Raw genomic sequence first — 15,993 nt, 5'->3', positions numbered from 1 at the left:
ATCGGTTGATAACATTCGAATTCGCTGGAATTGGAAGGTTTCCGGTTCGTGTCTCTCTCTCTCTCTCTCTCTCTCTCTCTCTCTCTCTCTCTCTCTCAATCATCCACTAGAGGACTAATCATCTCCCTCGCCTATTTCTTTGCCTTTTTTATTTCTCTCAATCTATGCAGTTCCTTCATCTCAAAATGTAGTACAGTATGTCTCGTCGTCGTGGCTGAGGGAACAATGCTCTGTAATGTACCTTGTACATATCATTATACAATGTCTAGTAGCTTGGAATCGGCTTCTAATTTTCCACTTGTAATTTTGACTGTAAAAAAATGAAGTGGGAGGACGGGTAGAGAAATGTGTGAGTCTACTAGGACCTTGAACTGTTAATTTAGCCTGTATCTTTTTGTTGATAGTTGTATTAAGCAATATTACTTCAATATTACTTCAATATTACTTCAATATTACTTCTGCGTTGTTTTCGGAACTCGCCCGGCCCCTGCGGGCTCGTTCCTGCAGCATCGTAGGCGTGCATTAATGATGTTAAACCACCCCCTCGAGTGTAATATTGCAATTATACAACAGTTACCCTTAAAACTAAGAAAGTTGCTGACAGATGTAGTCACTACGATCACAAATGTCCCAATAAACTAGCTAGCCTAGCCACCGAGTTTGCTGCGCTCTGGGAGAACAGAGCAGCTGAATTCTTTGTTTTGATTAGGTGTGGAGTGGTGCTCGTTTGAACCACGGCTAGAAGGCTGTTTCAACCAATCAGATTGCTTCCTCGAAACGACCTGTTGTATAATTCAAGTTCACCTCTTGTTTCTTCTTATTAATACAATGAAGCGTGAGTCTGTTGACTTGCCCAATTACCTCTAACACCACTTTTGTGCACAGTTGTCGACCTTTCTAAACATACGAGTGTTGCCACTGTCTGTGCACCATGCACTGTCCCCTTAACAGAATGTACCCCCCCCCCCCCCCCTGCTGTGCACAAACATTTCATTGATTCTTTCAAACCTAGCGTACTATTAGTCATTTCCTCCACCTAACCTTCAGTCCGCCAACAGCTCCTTTCTGGCTGTGCTGTCTGCCTCCTGCTAATCCTTGGCAGGCGAGGGCCTGCTGCCAGAATTCATGCCACTGTGCCAAAGAGATTGCCTCTTTATCATGTTTGATTATGGAAAACAGTAAGCTCAAAGTCAGGCTGGGATGACCTCAAAGGCAGATAATGCCGACATATACAGTACACACACTTACTGTATACACTCATACATAATGTTCATACTGTAAGCAGTAAGTGCATACCACACACACACACTCTCTCACTCACTCTCTCACTCACTCACTCACTCACTCACTCACACACACACACACACACACACACACACACACACACACACACACACACACACACACACACAGTTATACCGGTATGTACATTCTAGGACAAAATGTCAACAGTGTTGAGTGTTCTGCAGTTTTGTAACACTGTTTGGATTTAGAACCATTGCTTGCCTTGACAGCTTGCAGAGAACTGATTTCCCCTGTGGTGTGAGTGTGTGTGTAACTGTGTATTGGGTCTATGTACTTGGGACATGTTATTTGTAGTCTGTAGTTGGACATGGTGTTGTTTTTACCTATAAAAAGTGATTCATGTTTCAGTGTTTTTGGGGGATTTTTTTTTGCAGTGAGAATCATCTTGCTAATCTTAACTGTGCAGAAGCGTATATGGATCCGTCGGATTAATAATCATCCTTCTCTCCCTCTATCTATTCCATCTATTCCTCTCTCTCTCGCTCTCTCTCTCTCTCTCTCTCTCCCCCAGCCTAATGAAGTAGTGAACACACTGTGTGGATACAAAGTGTTGGATAAGGAGGTAAGACTTCTATGACTCACTGTGTATTCAAACACCCTGCATGCGGGGCTCTGTTCCCACAGGCTTATACCGCCATGCAACAGATGGCCTTCCTTTAATTTAAGACATGAGACCTGCAGATTCTACAAAATGTCTTCTAAATCCTGACCGTTTTCTGAAAAACCCATGTTTCTATGTCAGTGGTGCACAGAGCTTTTCACGTCAAGGACCCCCAAACATTATATGTATTTGGCCGCCGACTGGCATCTTGCAATATTTTATTCCAGAGACCAGAGTGCCGTGCTATGAGCTTGTATATCTGACATTTTTTTCAATAGCTAAACTATTAAAATTATAAGTGTTAAAGTGATTAAAAGCTAAGGTCACACAGATGCGTTCCAGGTCTTAATGGGTTAAAGACTGTTCGCCACTTGAATGAATGGACCATTGTAAAGCACTTTGAGTAGGCACGTAGTGCATAGAAAAGCGCTCTAAAATTGCAATTTATTATTATTATTATTATTTATCATTATTATTATTATTAACTGAGTTACAACCAAAGACATTTTGTCTCCCGTATAGCGTTTGGACGTGGTCGATATCATCCACATCAGAGGCTGTACTGACGCTGTGTTCATCTGGCTGATGGACAACTATAAGACTATGGCTGGGCTACTGCTGGGCATACTGCTGCCTCAGGTATGAACACACACACACCTATGAGACCTTAGTATTATACTAGAAGCTCGACCCTGCGACGGGTCTCGGGTCGAACACCACGTGTTCCGTGCTGGCCAGGTTGTGGTGTTGTTCTGTGTTATTTGTCTGTGAATGTCGTGTGTCCGCTGCTCCGTGTTGTTGTTTCTCCGGAATGTCGTGTGTCCGCTGCTCCGTGTTGTTGTTTCTCCGTGAATGTCGTGTGTCCGCTGCTACGTGTTGTTGTTTCTCCGGAATGTCGTGTGTCCGCTGCTACGTGTTGTTGTTTCTCCGGAATGTCGTGTGTCCGCTGCTACGTGTTGTTGTTTCTCCGTGAATGTCGTGTGTCCGCTGCTCCGTGTTGTTGTTTCTCCGTGAATGTCGTGTGTCCGCTGCTCCGTGTTGTTGTTTCTCCGTGAATGTCGTGTGTCCGCTGCTACGTGTTGTTGTTTCTCCGTGAATGTCTTGTGTCCGCTGCTACGTGTTGTTGTTTCTCCGTGAATGTCGTGTGTCCGCTGCTACGTGTTGTTTCTCCGTGAATGTCGTGTGTCCGCTGCTCCGTGTTGTTGTTTCTCCGGAATGTCGTGTGTCCGCTTCTCCGTGTTGTTGTTTCTCCGGAATGTCTTGTGTCCGCTGCTACGTGTTGTTGTTTCTCCGGAATGTCGTGTGTCCGCTGCTACGTGTTGTTGTTTCTCCGGAATGTCGCGTGTCCGCTGCTCCGTGTTGTTGTTTCTCCGTGAATGTCGTGTGTCCGCTGCTACGTGTTGTTGTTTCTCCGGAATGTCGTGTGTCCGCTGCTACGTGTTGTTGTTTCTCCGGAATGTCGCGTGTCCGCTGCTCCGTGTTGTTGTTTCTCCGTGAATGCCGCGTGTCCTCTGCTATGTGTTGTTGTTTCTCCGTGAATGTCGTGTGTCCGCTGCTCCGTGTTGTTGTTTCTCCGTGAATGTCGTGTGTCCGCTGCTACGTGTTGTTGTTTCTCCGGAATGTCTTGTGTCCGCTGCTCCGTGTTGTTGTTTCTCCGTGAATGTCGTGTGTCCGCTGCTACGTGTTGTTGTTTCTCCGGAATGTCGCGTGTCCGCTGCTCCGTGTTGTTGTTTCTCCGGAATGTCGCGTGTCCGCTGCTCCGTGTTGTTGTTTCTCCGGAATGTCGTGTGTCCGCTGCTCCGTGTTGTTGTTTCTCCGTGAATGTCGTGTGTCCGCTGCTACGTGTTGTTGTTTCTCCGGAATGTCGCGTGTCCGCTGCTCCGTGTTGTTGTTTCTCCGGAATGTCGTGTGTCCGCTGCTCCGTGTTGTTGTTTCTCCGTGAATGTCGTGTGTCCGCTGCTACGTGTTGTTGTTTCTCCGGAATGTCGTGTGTCCGCTGCTACGTGTTGTTGTTTCTCCGGAATGTCGTGTGTCCGCTGCTACGTGTTGTTGTTTCTCCGGAATGTCGTGTGTCCGCTGCTACGTGTTGTTGTTTCTCCGTGAATGTCGTGTGTCCGCTGCTCCGTGTTGTTGTTTCTCCGTGAATGTCGTGTGTCCGCTGCTCCGTGTTGTTGTTTCTCCGTGAATGTCGTGTGTCCGCTGCTCCGTGTTGTTGTTTCTCCGTGAATGTCGTGTGTCCGCTGCTACGTGTTGTTGTTTCTCCGTGAATGTCGTGTGTCCGCTGCTACGTGTTGTTGTTTCTCCGGAATGTCGTGTGTCCGCTGCTCCGTGTTGTTGTTTCTCCGTGAATGTCGTGTGTCCGCTGCTACGTGTTGTTGTTTCTCCGGAATGTCGTGTGTCCGCTGCTACGTGTTGTTGTTTCTCCGTGAATGTCGTGTGTCCGCTGCTACGTGTTGTTGTTTCTCCGTGAATGTCGTGTGTCCGCTGCTCCGTGTTGTTGTTTCTCCGTGAATGTCGTGTGTCCGCTGTCCGTGTATATTCTCGACCCATCGCATCACAGGAACCACGGAGCTGGGTTGCAAACACAGGGGTAGGGGTGGTGACATATCGCGGCCACGGAGCATGTAGCCTCGGTCCCAGCCTTATACTCATCTGTGTCACAATATAAGGCAGAGACAGCATAGCCGGAAGTGTCAGAACGGAACCTCCGTCGGATGTATATCCCGATATGTGTTTGACCAATCACAACACTAGTTTCATTCACGGAGAATGCAGAGCCATAGAGTAAGACATTGAGGGGGCAGAAAACATTTCCTTGAGCGGTACTTCCGCCAAAATCCTGCTACTTCCGTCAAATTTCAGCAATGCAGCGTATGTCTTGTCCAGCGTGCGGAGCACGGGCGTAGGTGGCGTTTCCGCATGCGTTTCAGACTATGAATGGCCCAAGTGAAAGTGTGCGCTCACAACTTGTTACCGGTTCAGTTTTTATTGTTTTTTTTTATAGACATGGCAGACAACAAGCCATAACAGTGAGACAAACAAACGTCAGACTATAATGCATAATAAACATAAATATGAAAAGTAACTGACCTATCATAATGAGATATAGGCAACCACAATACAACATTTTTGACACAATAACAGATGGTCGTAAAAATAGGGCCCCATATGTATTTGAATGTTGCACAACTGTCCTGTTTGTTGCAATGCAGCCGTATCAGTGATACGGTACTTAAACTCGCTAAGCCACCTGGTAAAACAAGGAACCACTCTGTTAAAAGGAATTCTCTTTGCTACAAGTGGTCCAAGCATCAGAGTCGTGTTGGATGTGGCAGAACAAGGGAGGCTTTGGAGCAACCGAACAAGGCAGTTAGAGCATCAGGTTCATTATTAAAACGGTACTCTCAGGAAGTGGAACTGGGCAGTGGTGGAGAAAGGCCTGAGGATTCTAAAAAAAAAAGTCTTCTAAATCCTAAAAGTATTCTGAAAAACCCATGTTTCTATGTCAGCGGTTCTCAAAATATTTCTTGACAAGGACCCACAGAATTATCTGTATTTGGCCGTGGACCCCCCCATCTGCAAATTTGTTGTTTCATGGACCCCTAGAAGCAAATATTTGAGTTAAAAACGTTCACTGTGAAAGAATATATATTCAAAGATTTGCGCCACATTTTCGAGATTTAGCAGATCTACAAGCTCGTAGCGCGGCACTCGCTATGAGCTTGTAGATCTGCTATTTTTCAATAGCCAAAGTATAACATAATAATTAAAACACCAAGAGGGGTTCCCGTCCAGAATGGGTTAAGTAACAGTATCAATACTGCAATGTGGAACTACTCGGCTAAGTCCGAAATTCTAAATGTACTTGAGTAAAAGTACATCAAAATGTATACAATTACCAAAGGTAGAAAGTCTCACTATGCAGAATATCCTATTTCAAGTTTTCAAATGTATAAAAAAATCTTTTGGAAACAATGCGTGACAATGCGTCACATTGTGAGCTTGTAGAAATGTACATAGGGCTGATGTGTTAATTGTATGTTTTGTAATAATAATCAAAGTAACTAAAGTTTTCAAATAATTGTAGTGGACAATATTTGCCTCTGAGATGTAGTGGAGTAGAAGTAAAAGTATTGGAAATGCAAATACTCAAGTAAAGTAAAAAAAATACCTCAAAATTTAGTTTAGAAGTTTAGTTTAGAAGACAAACACTATCCTGTTTTTTGTTTTGTTTTTATGTGTGCAATATGTGTTTTTAGATATTTTAGTCATGACGCCGTGTTCATGACAAAAACTGTCATGAAAATGTGGCCTCACTTCCTTCCTGGACTACAAAGTCACACCTCCACGCAGCCTCCCCCCTCTCCACAAGGAGGGGAAGTACACCAAAGCATTATGGCCATTGTAGGAATTCAGCAATCCATTCAAACCCTAGTCAAACAGACTTCATTATTTGTCTGGCCATAGGGTGCAAATTTCAAATCGTGCTACTGTTATCTACTACAAATACGACTAACATTGAGCGACTGCAGTTTATTCCAGCGGTGAAATGTCCCTTTAACACAGCGAACGCTAATCGCGTATCAATACGTTATCAATTAATCAAACGTCCGGTGCGAACCACGTATCCATACGTTCTAATCACTTTTTTATAGCATACTTTCATTCATCTTTTTACCCACCCGGACAATGAAGAACCATCCCCCTGTCATTGCTGCTTAGTCCCGCTCACGTGATCAGAAAAAAAAAAAAAAAAAAAAAACCCTCCCCTCCTGAAAACAGGAGGGCGGGCCGCTTTACGTGTAGAAGCCAGTGTAAAATGGACGCACCCATGCAATGATCTAGTCGGTGTGTGAAAAGAATCAAATTTCACCTAACCTCGCCTCACCAGGCTTTCCTCCACCTATTGGCTTTCACCCAACACTATAATACTCGATTCCCCCCTCCCCTCCTGTTTCTCCAGGAGGAGGATCTTGCGAGATGGAGCTCTGTCTCTCGGAAAAAAACATGATGAACGGAACGCTGCCTAAACACATATGCACTGGATCGGCATTATTTGCATAACGTCTGCAACACACATGGACAGATGCATGTTTCCTTCTTCATACTGTAGCGACCAAACGATCCCCGAGCCTACAATACTACGAACTAACCACAGTATCGAGGGGCCGCCACGACAACAGACAGTGTTCCGTTGGTGGATCACGTATCGCCATGCAGAGCCGTCATAATCGGAGATCGCTCGGACGTGTGATTGTAACGCTTTTTTATTCATTATAATTGTAGTGATAAGACCGCAATGAACGCGTCGGGGACGTAATCGACCCGGGTGTAATGTATAACGAACTTTTCCGCGTCCTAAACCGTGGTGTTGCTGCATGCCCAGGCATGTTCCCCTATACTAGCTTGAAAAACAAAATCAGCTGATGATGACAACGCGTCTCACCGTTATACTATAGTTCTGAACCGAACGGTGGAATGGGACTTTTTATAGCCGTACTGATCAAGACTTTTGCTGCCCAATGTGCCCATGACCCCCCCCCCCCCCCCCCCCCCCCCCAATGTTACTGCGATCAAAGAAAGAAAGCAGAGTTATGAAGGTTTATTGTCAGACATTGACAGGCAGATATAACAATAAACACAATAAATATGCTATACATCCTATACACCGAATGAAAGCCCTGAATGTGTACTTTTACGAGGAAAAGAGTAAACATTGATCCCATGTACAGTTTGTCATAAATTGGTTACTGGGTGGATGCACATTGCGCCCACCAGATATAACTGCAGAGAAGACATGGACCCGAACTCAATATTCACAAAATAAGGCCTATAGCGACATATAAATACTATATACCGTATGAAACAGAAGACTCTCTGCTTTCATAAGAAAAACACTTCTACTGTAGTAATAATAAAAATCACACCCATGTGAAGTGAGTGGTGCAACTCTATCCCATATTCTGTTCTCTGCTTATTCAATACAGCTCGCTATATACGGACTGAGGCAGAAAGTCATGTAAACCTTTTATTTACAGTTTGGTCTGTAAACTTCTACTGTAATAATAAAAATCACACCCCTGTGAAGTGAGCGTTGCAACTGTTCTGTACTTATTCACTACAGCTCGCTATATACGGACTGAGACAGAAAGTCATGTAAACCTTTTATTTAGTTTGGTCTGTAAACTTCTACTGTAATAATAAAAATCACACCTCTGTGAAGTGATCGGTGCAACTGTTCTCTACAGTTGCGCACTGTAGAGAACAGTTGCACCGCTCACTTCACAGTTTACAGACCAAACTGTAAATAAAAGGTTTACATGACTTTCTGCCTCAGTCCGTATATAGCGAGCTGTATTGAATAAGCAGAGAACAGAATATGGGACAGAGTTGCACCACTCACTTCACATGGGTGTGATTTTTATTATTACTACAGTAGAAGTTTTTTTCTTATGAAAGCAGAGAGTCTTCTGTTTCATACGGTATATAGTATTTATATGTCGCTATAGGCCTTATTTTGTGAATATTGAGGAGTTCACGTCCATGTCTTCTCTGAAGTTATCTGGTGGGCACAAGCTGCATTCAATAACCAATTACTGTCTAACTGTAGATGGGATCAATGTATACTGTTTTCCTCGTAAAAGTACACATTCAGGGCTTTCATTCGGTGTATAGGATGTATAGGATATTTATTGGGTTCAATTTTATATCTGCCTGTCAATGTCTCTGACTTTAAACCATCCATAACTCTGCTCGCTGTTCAAGATAACCACTTCCAGGCAAATGCAGGTGTTGCAAAAAGGTCAATATCTCCAGAATGGAACATGGTAAAATCAAAATGTATTTTTTAAATTGAAGTGGACAAGTTCAGCTTTCTTTTGATGTATGCGTGTGATTCTCGCTATAAGAGAACATTTTGCTGTGGGCCCCCGAACAAGGCCTTTGTGCAATGTTAAACGGTAGCAACATCAAAATAGGCCTGCCGAGATCCTGTAGCAATCAAAGTGTTAAGTACAGTACTTAAGTAAATATACTGTACTGAGTTACTTTCCACCACTGGAACTGGGAGATCCTTCTGCACGTGTTTGTTGGGTCCTCCCAGTTACAGTGAATTCCGGAAATAGAGGCCATTGAAAAATCTCATCCTGATCCGCGGTCCCCGTCTGTTGTTTTCATGGAAATGGATTTATCTCCGCCAGTCCTCCTTTTTTTTTTTTTTGGCTGTGTTTTTCAGCAAGCCATGCTGTTTTCATAAGGCAACAACACGGGAACGCCATGTCCAAATGTAATTTAAAAAAATAATCCCTGTGAACACAGCACACGTGTCCCGGGGGAGCGATTAAAAAAAAACGTAGCATGTCTTGAAAAGGTAAGATAAACGACAGAGCTCGGCAAGGGGAGTTGTACACCCACACACACATTAAAACCTGGGAGCTGACCAGTACAACCACAGTCTTATACTGTTGGCCACTAAGCAGCTCCAGGGGGAGCAGTTGGGGGTCCAGTGCCTTGCTCAAGGGCACTTCAGCAGTGTTGGGTGATGACAATCACTTCCCCACCCAGATTTTTCCTGCCCGTCCGGGGAATCGAACCGGCAACCTTTCGGCAACAAGGGCGCTCCTCTAACCCTTAGGCCACCGCTGCCCCATTTTACTTTATGAACAGCCAATGAAGCAAAGTTAGTGGACTTTAGTTCTCTTTTCTAGTTCACTTGTGAATTGTACATAACATCACTTACTGTCCGGGGTGGAAGTTATACAATTTAAGTTTACAAACTCAATAAGATTGCACAATGTATTTGCCTGGATTTGGGCATGACTATGTAGGCAAAAAATAAAATAAAAATGACTAGCCGATCTACAATGTGTCCCATTGTGACATGTTGTGAGCTTGTACATTGGCTATTTTTTGCCACCATTGCATAGCTACAGTGGTGGTTATAATTGATTTCTATGAGCTACAGTACATAGCTACAATCTTCTTGAACTTATTTGGCAACATATTGAGCCCCGAATTCTGACATCAATATCGCTAGATGGCACTAAGTCCACAGGTTTGTGTATTTATTTATTTATATTATAATCCGCATAGGGGGATCTTAGATCGCCTTATATAAACTGTGTTTGAAACATAAACAAATCATCCCGGCGGTTTCACGAATATGAAGAATCAACTGATATAGGCAGTCATTCTAAGATTTAACCCAAAAGAAATTGCAATAGAAATCGTGCAAGGTTTTTTATGATCCTAAGGGTCATCCAAATAACATATTAAAAATTGATTATTATATCAATTTTGGATCATGGTACATTTTAGGACAGAGATTTATTGATATCAAAACCGATCGCATCGCTCCACATCTTCTTAAAACTTGAATAACTCTTGAACTAAATCATTCCGTCCAATTCTAAGCAAAGATTATGTTTTTGACAGCCCATCGCGGTCCCGTCGCTTTCACGTTAGAATGAATCATACCTCCTGTTGTTGTGTTTTGGCTACATCAAGCTACTTCAGCTACAGTACGGACCACCCAACCATGCGCTATACATAGCGATTCTCATAATTTCAATAGGCTTACATATTAAATCATAAACATACTATTTCACATGAACAATGTTGGTGAAACTAAGATATGGGGATAATATTATACATTACAATGAAATCGCATCGCGTTTTCATTATAATACTGCTGGGTTGAACACACCGTCACAGCCTCGCACTGCAATTGGCTAAAAGTTTAAATCCCCCCGACGTCCCGACTAGTAAACTCTAGTGGATATAAACAGTGCATTCAGCCAGAGGGGGCCAAATGGAGAGAACATCAGCATCATAAAATAGGGAAAGATAGAGGGGGAAAAGGCCAATTTCTCTGAGAGATCATTGAGGGAAACACTGATTTACAATGATGCCAATGTTTTCAAAACTAACCAAGCTGCAGTAGTACATTCAGGAAGGTAATTTGTCATAATAATCCCACTGTCATGCGCAAGCATGTACACACACACACACACACACACACACACACACACACACACACACACACACACACACACACACACACACACACACACACACACACCATTATTTAACATGCCCACACAATTTTGCCATTCCCATCCTGTACTTCGCCAAAAGTGGTCGTAAACACACACAGTCTCGCAAACAATATGCAGAGATAATATTGCACACAGTTATCTATCGTTTCCACCCCCAGACTTATGTTGTTTTTAATGAGCAGCCACATGAGGATATAACGGCATGTCTGCATCTTTATTCTTTAGTAAACCAATGTTTAGTTTGTTAAGTTACATTTCTTTCTCGCTCACTCTCTCTCTCCCCCCTCTTCTCTTTCTCTCTCTTCCCCTCTTCTGTATCTCTCTCTCTCTCTCTCTCTCTCTCTCTATGCATTCATCCCTCTCGCCTCTTTTCCAATCTCTTATTAGTTCTTTGGCGTTGTCGTCAGTTGGCTGTATGTCACCCGCGTAGAGGATGCCATCAGTGTGTACGGCCGCTACATGGACGGCGTTGACGGACAGCCATTACAGCAACGGCCACAGAAGAAGCAGAGCGGTGTGTCCAGGTGGTGCATGTGTTTGCCTGAAGACGACTAGTCGTCTTTTCAAAAGATCCTTTCCAAAGTCTCGCCAAATATCTTGTAGCGTATCGGAGGCTTGGCGGAGATGAAGAACAGATTTCACAAAGGACTCCACCTCCACTTGAGACGCATTGCATTTGTGGTCTGGTGGCGCAGGCAGTTAACCACTTTATCCATGGCGGTGTCCCAGTGTTGGGCATGTCCTCATGGGCAAACATTTTTAAAAATAGACAAAATGGAACATCTACAAGCTCAAGATTTAGCTTGTAGATCTGCAGGCAATTTTATAGCCTACTATGACATCCCTTTTGACGGGTATCGTTTTGACAAAAAAGTAATATCAAATGAAATAAATGCTGTTGAAATACACATTTTTCACCCTGACTGGGTGAAGTCAAGCACAAGACATGTCATTTGTCAACCCCTCACTACTGCCACTATTTTTATTCATTAAAAACTGATGTAGCACACAAATGCCAAAAGATGATCATGGAAACCAACCCATTTGTGACTCCACTCCTCGTAGGAAATGTTTGGACTTTTTTTTAATATCCTCATTTCAGTTGTCCGAAGACGAGAGCAAGATCATCCGACAGACGATTATAGCATTTCAAGATTCCTATTACGTTGTACTGTACAACATTCAAGAGAGACTTCTTTACAGTGGTTGCTCCAGCACTGATACAGATCGGGGAAGATACGCATTACCTGTAGCTCAGGTGCATTTTGAATGTGTTGTGACCCAATCAGCTTAAAGGCACAGCACAGAAACCAAGTCTTTGCAACCCAAACTGACCTAATTGATCATCTAGTTTTGTTATTTCTTTAACATTGTTGTATACGTCTTTAAAAATGGCAGTGCTGTGTTGCTCTAGCGTTCGGTTCCAGTGTCGTCATGGACCAATCCACAATCAGCATCACAGCATTCCCTAGCCACCCTCAGGGTTAGTAAGTACTACCTCCCTATAACCACTTAAACCCAGCTCTGTTCTTAGTGAAACAGAGCTGAATTACAACTGAACTTGGTCTGGTGTTGTTCAACGGGCAAACATCGGCGACTCTGGGCGATAGGAATCTCCTAGTGGGCGTTCCTGCTGTCATTACCGTATGTAATGTAAACGTATCACCATTCTGCGTGGAGGGTAAACAAAGCAACACAGGAATGTGATTGGCTATCACCGGATGATGTCATCCAAAAGATTAAATGTTTTTCAACGGTGTTCCTCTGCCCACTTTTCGACTATCGCCTCTTCGCCTGCTATCGCCAGTAGTTGCCGGGTCCCATAGACAAATATCGCACATCCGGAAAAACATCGCCCACTGTTAAAACATACTGTGACTCTTCTCCGGAAATGGCAGATTTGTAGATAAACCATTTCTGGTAAAAGTTCCTCCCCAGAATAGAGCGTCGCAGTCCCGCCCCCGACGAGCGGCCCGGAAGACAATTTCCCATTCATTATTCCCATAGACGTTTCAGAAAGTATTTATTTAAATACGCCTCGGACAAAGCCAACTCGGATCGTGACAACTCATGAGAACAAACAAAATGTTTTGGGCCGAACAAATATTTAGAAAGAAGATAAAAAGGGGCAGGGTACAACATTACAACACTATATATGTTGTTTTTCCTTTTTCTAATTATTTGTTCGGCACAAAAAAGTGTGTTTATTGTCATGAGTTGTCATGATCCGAGTTGGCTTTGTCCGAGGCGTAAAGGTCTTTAAATAAATACTTTCTGAAACGTCTATGGGAATAATGAATGGGAAATTATCTTCCGGGCCGCTTGTTGCCATGAAAGGGGGTGGGACTTAGACGCTCTATGGGGGGGGGGGGGGGGTTTCAAGTGGCTAAGCAGAACCTCTGTTTTCGTACCATCTGAAAATCATAAAGCTATGAGTTAATTTTTTTTGCTGTGACAGAATATATATTCAAAGATTTGCGCCTCATTTTCCTAATTTTTCAAAAAATATCAGATCTACAAGCTTGTATATCTGCTATTTTTCAACAGCTAAAGTTTAAAATAATAAATAAAGTCGTTAAAAGCTAAGGTGACACAGACGCATTACAGGTCTGGATTAACTACAGATCTAATCCACTACTGTAGAACCAAGTGAAGTTTTATAGATGATTTGATATTTTAAAAAATTTACAGTATTTACCGCATAGATCCATGCAATGTAAGATAGGTTGAGTCAAGTCAGTCACTGTATAGACGTATGAAAACCCAGCATTTTACATGAATTCCATATCGTCGCTGTTGGGCGGAAACCTTGCCGTGCTGTCCAACACTGCAGTTTAGTGTCACAGGCACTTTGATCAGCTATGTTTTCATGACACTTTCATACCACAAAGTATTAAATGGGGCATTCATTTATGAAAGAAATGGAGACACAATGTTTCTGCCTCCAGCGATTATATATACTGCCCACACAGTCTGGTTTGATTGAAAATAATTGTGTGTTTTGACATATTCCACCATGGCAATGTTATAGAACATTTGTGAAGATTTATTGCCCCCCCCCTCACCCCCTGAGAGTTATTATAAAACCACCAGTTATACCGCTTCGGTGCTTTTCAAATAGCCCAGAGCTTCGGTGCTTTTCAAAGTGCCCACTGAACAGGTACAGGCATAAAAGGCACTGTACCTGTTCCCATTTTACTGCATAGTGGCATGCTTTCCCACATTTTCAATCCAAATCAATGGCGGCTTCTCCGTCTGTCGCCTTAACAATGTAACAAAAAGGACTGGCCCTGTCATTCACATTTTTTTAAAGCTTACTGTATAAAATGCTCGTGCACCAGACATGTACAAGTGTAAAGGTAAACACAGGACACATTATTCTCACCACACAACTCGTCCTGATATGACATTCCGCGCATGTCCATTACACTGATGAGAAATTGCATTTGAGGTTTAAATATTGATATGTCAAATGAAGCACCACACTGGTGTGTGTGTGTGTGTGTGTGTGTGTGTGTGTGTGTGTGTGTGTGTGTGTGTGTGTGTGTGTGTGTGTGTGTGTGTGTGTGTGTGTGTGTGTGTGTGTGTGTGTGTGTGTGTGTGTGTGTGTGTGTGTGTGTGTGTGTGTGTGTGTGTGTGTGTGTGTGTGTGTGTGTGTGTGTGTGTGTGTGTGTGTGCTCCTTAGATTGAAATGAGAAACTGGGGATTTTGTAGTAATTTGTGAATGAGAGCACAGACCAGACATGCTACTGTATGTGCATACTACTGGATTTTGATTGTTTTCCTTTGCTTGGTGTGAAGGCATGCTGTGTACAAAATGTACTACTGGAGTTTGATTGTGTTTTGTTTTACTTGGTGTGAAGTGGGACATTAATTTAGTTTTTAACTGACTACATCATTATTCATGCAACACCAAAGTGCCGATGCAACCTTCTTTTGAGTTTTAGAAGGAATAGCTTTCTTTTATATTTAATTGTCCATTGCTGTTTTTTCCTCCTCAAGAACTAAACGGAGGCACATGTATTCTGCACCTACACTGCACGGACATTAGTAAGTGTGACATCAAATTCTTAAGAGACCCAAAACCTTTCTTTTTCTTTCTTTTTTTTTTCTTTAGAGAGATACCTGATGAAGGTTGTTTAGACCGAAACGTTGTCATCTGAATAAAACTGCTGCTCTATAAGTGAATTTGATTTCATTTGATTGCCGGCTCCTACGCACCTGTCCTTGTAGGTTTGATTGCCGGCTCCTACGCACCTGTCCTTGTAGGTATGCACACAAGGCCTTTTCTCTACAAACTTTAGAGAGCTTTAACAGATGTATCCCAAAGTTGTTTTTGTTCATTCTGTAAAAGTTTTAATTGTCACCCGGATATTTTAGCCCAGTTATTATAATTTTTGCAAGCCACTTGTGAAGGCCATTTGTCAGGTGCGTTCGTTTAAAGTGCTTTTTACAGCATGGGGAAACAATAGGTGTTCATCAAACCTTTTATTGCACTGTTAAGTGGCTCTCAACCCATTGAGTGAAACAGGTATATATGCACTTGGAGAACAAGTACTGTAGAGTAGACAATCTTTTTTTTTTTTTTTTTCATGATTGAAGGTAATTAAAAATATAAGTGATGCAGATGTGTCCCTTTGACTCTAGTGATCTAAAGACTGTGTGTGTGTGTGTGCGTGTGCGTGTGCGTGTGCGCCAGCCAGCCAGCCAGCCAGCCAGCCAGCCAGCCAGCCATGGTGTCATTATGTGTTAAATATGCTGCCACGCCTATCAACCAATATGGGAAAACTGAACCAGAACTGGAAATATTGATTTATTTACGGCTTATTTTTACAGTGTAGTGAAGTGAACCATTTTGGTTCTGGATGTGTGTTGCAATAGGCAATAGTCGATTCCCTCCAGAATCCTTGTCACGAACAAGTGCCTGAAGGACGGACCTGGCTGTCTGTGTGACTTTCAGAAGTTCTTATTCGCTCTACCCGTCTATCGCTCTCACACACACACACACACACACACACACTCAAGGACACT

The 15,993-nt window shown here is 43.0% G+C and overlaps 1 protein-coding gene across 2 annotated transcripts in view; it reads left to right on the top strand.

Annotated features, from left to right (window-relative positions):
• Positions 1 to 15,585, top strand: part of tspan15 (tetraspanin 15) — a 69,873-nt gene extending 54,288 nt beyond the window's left edge. For both annotated transcript variants that reach the window (XM_079497112.1, XM_079497113.1), the window contains exons 6-8: positions 1,817 to 1,867; positions 2,429 to 2,545; positions 11,350 to 15,585. In XM_079497112.1, the coding sequence (XP_079353238.1) occupies positions 1,817 to 1,867; positions 2,429 to 2,545; positions 11,350 to 11,517 (336 nt within the window). In that variant the 3' untranslated portion in view covers positions 11,518 to 15,585. The remainder of the gene's footprint in view (positions 1 to 1,816; positions 1,868 to 2,428; positions 2,546 to 11,349) is intronic.
• Positions 15,586 to 15,993: the final 408 nt, after the last annotated feature.

Source organism: Electrona antarctica (genome assembly GCF_951216825.1).
Source record: "Electrona antarctica genome assembly, chromosome: 3".
Taxonomy (NCBI): domain Eukaryota; kingdom Metazoa; phylum Chordata; class Actinopteri; order Myctophiformes; family Myctophidae; genus Electrona; species Electrona antarctica.
This window is presented reverse-complemented; position numbering and strand designations above follow the sequence as displayed.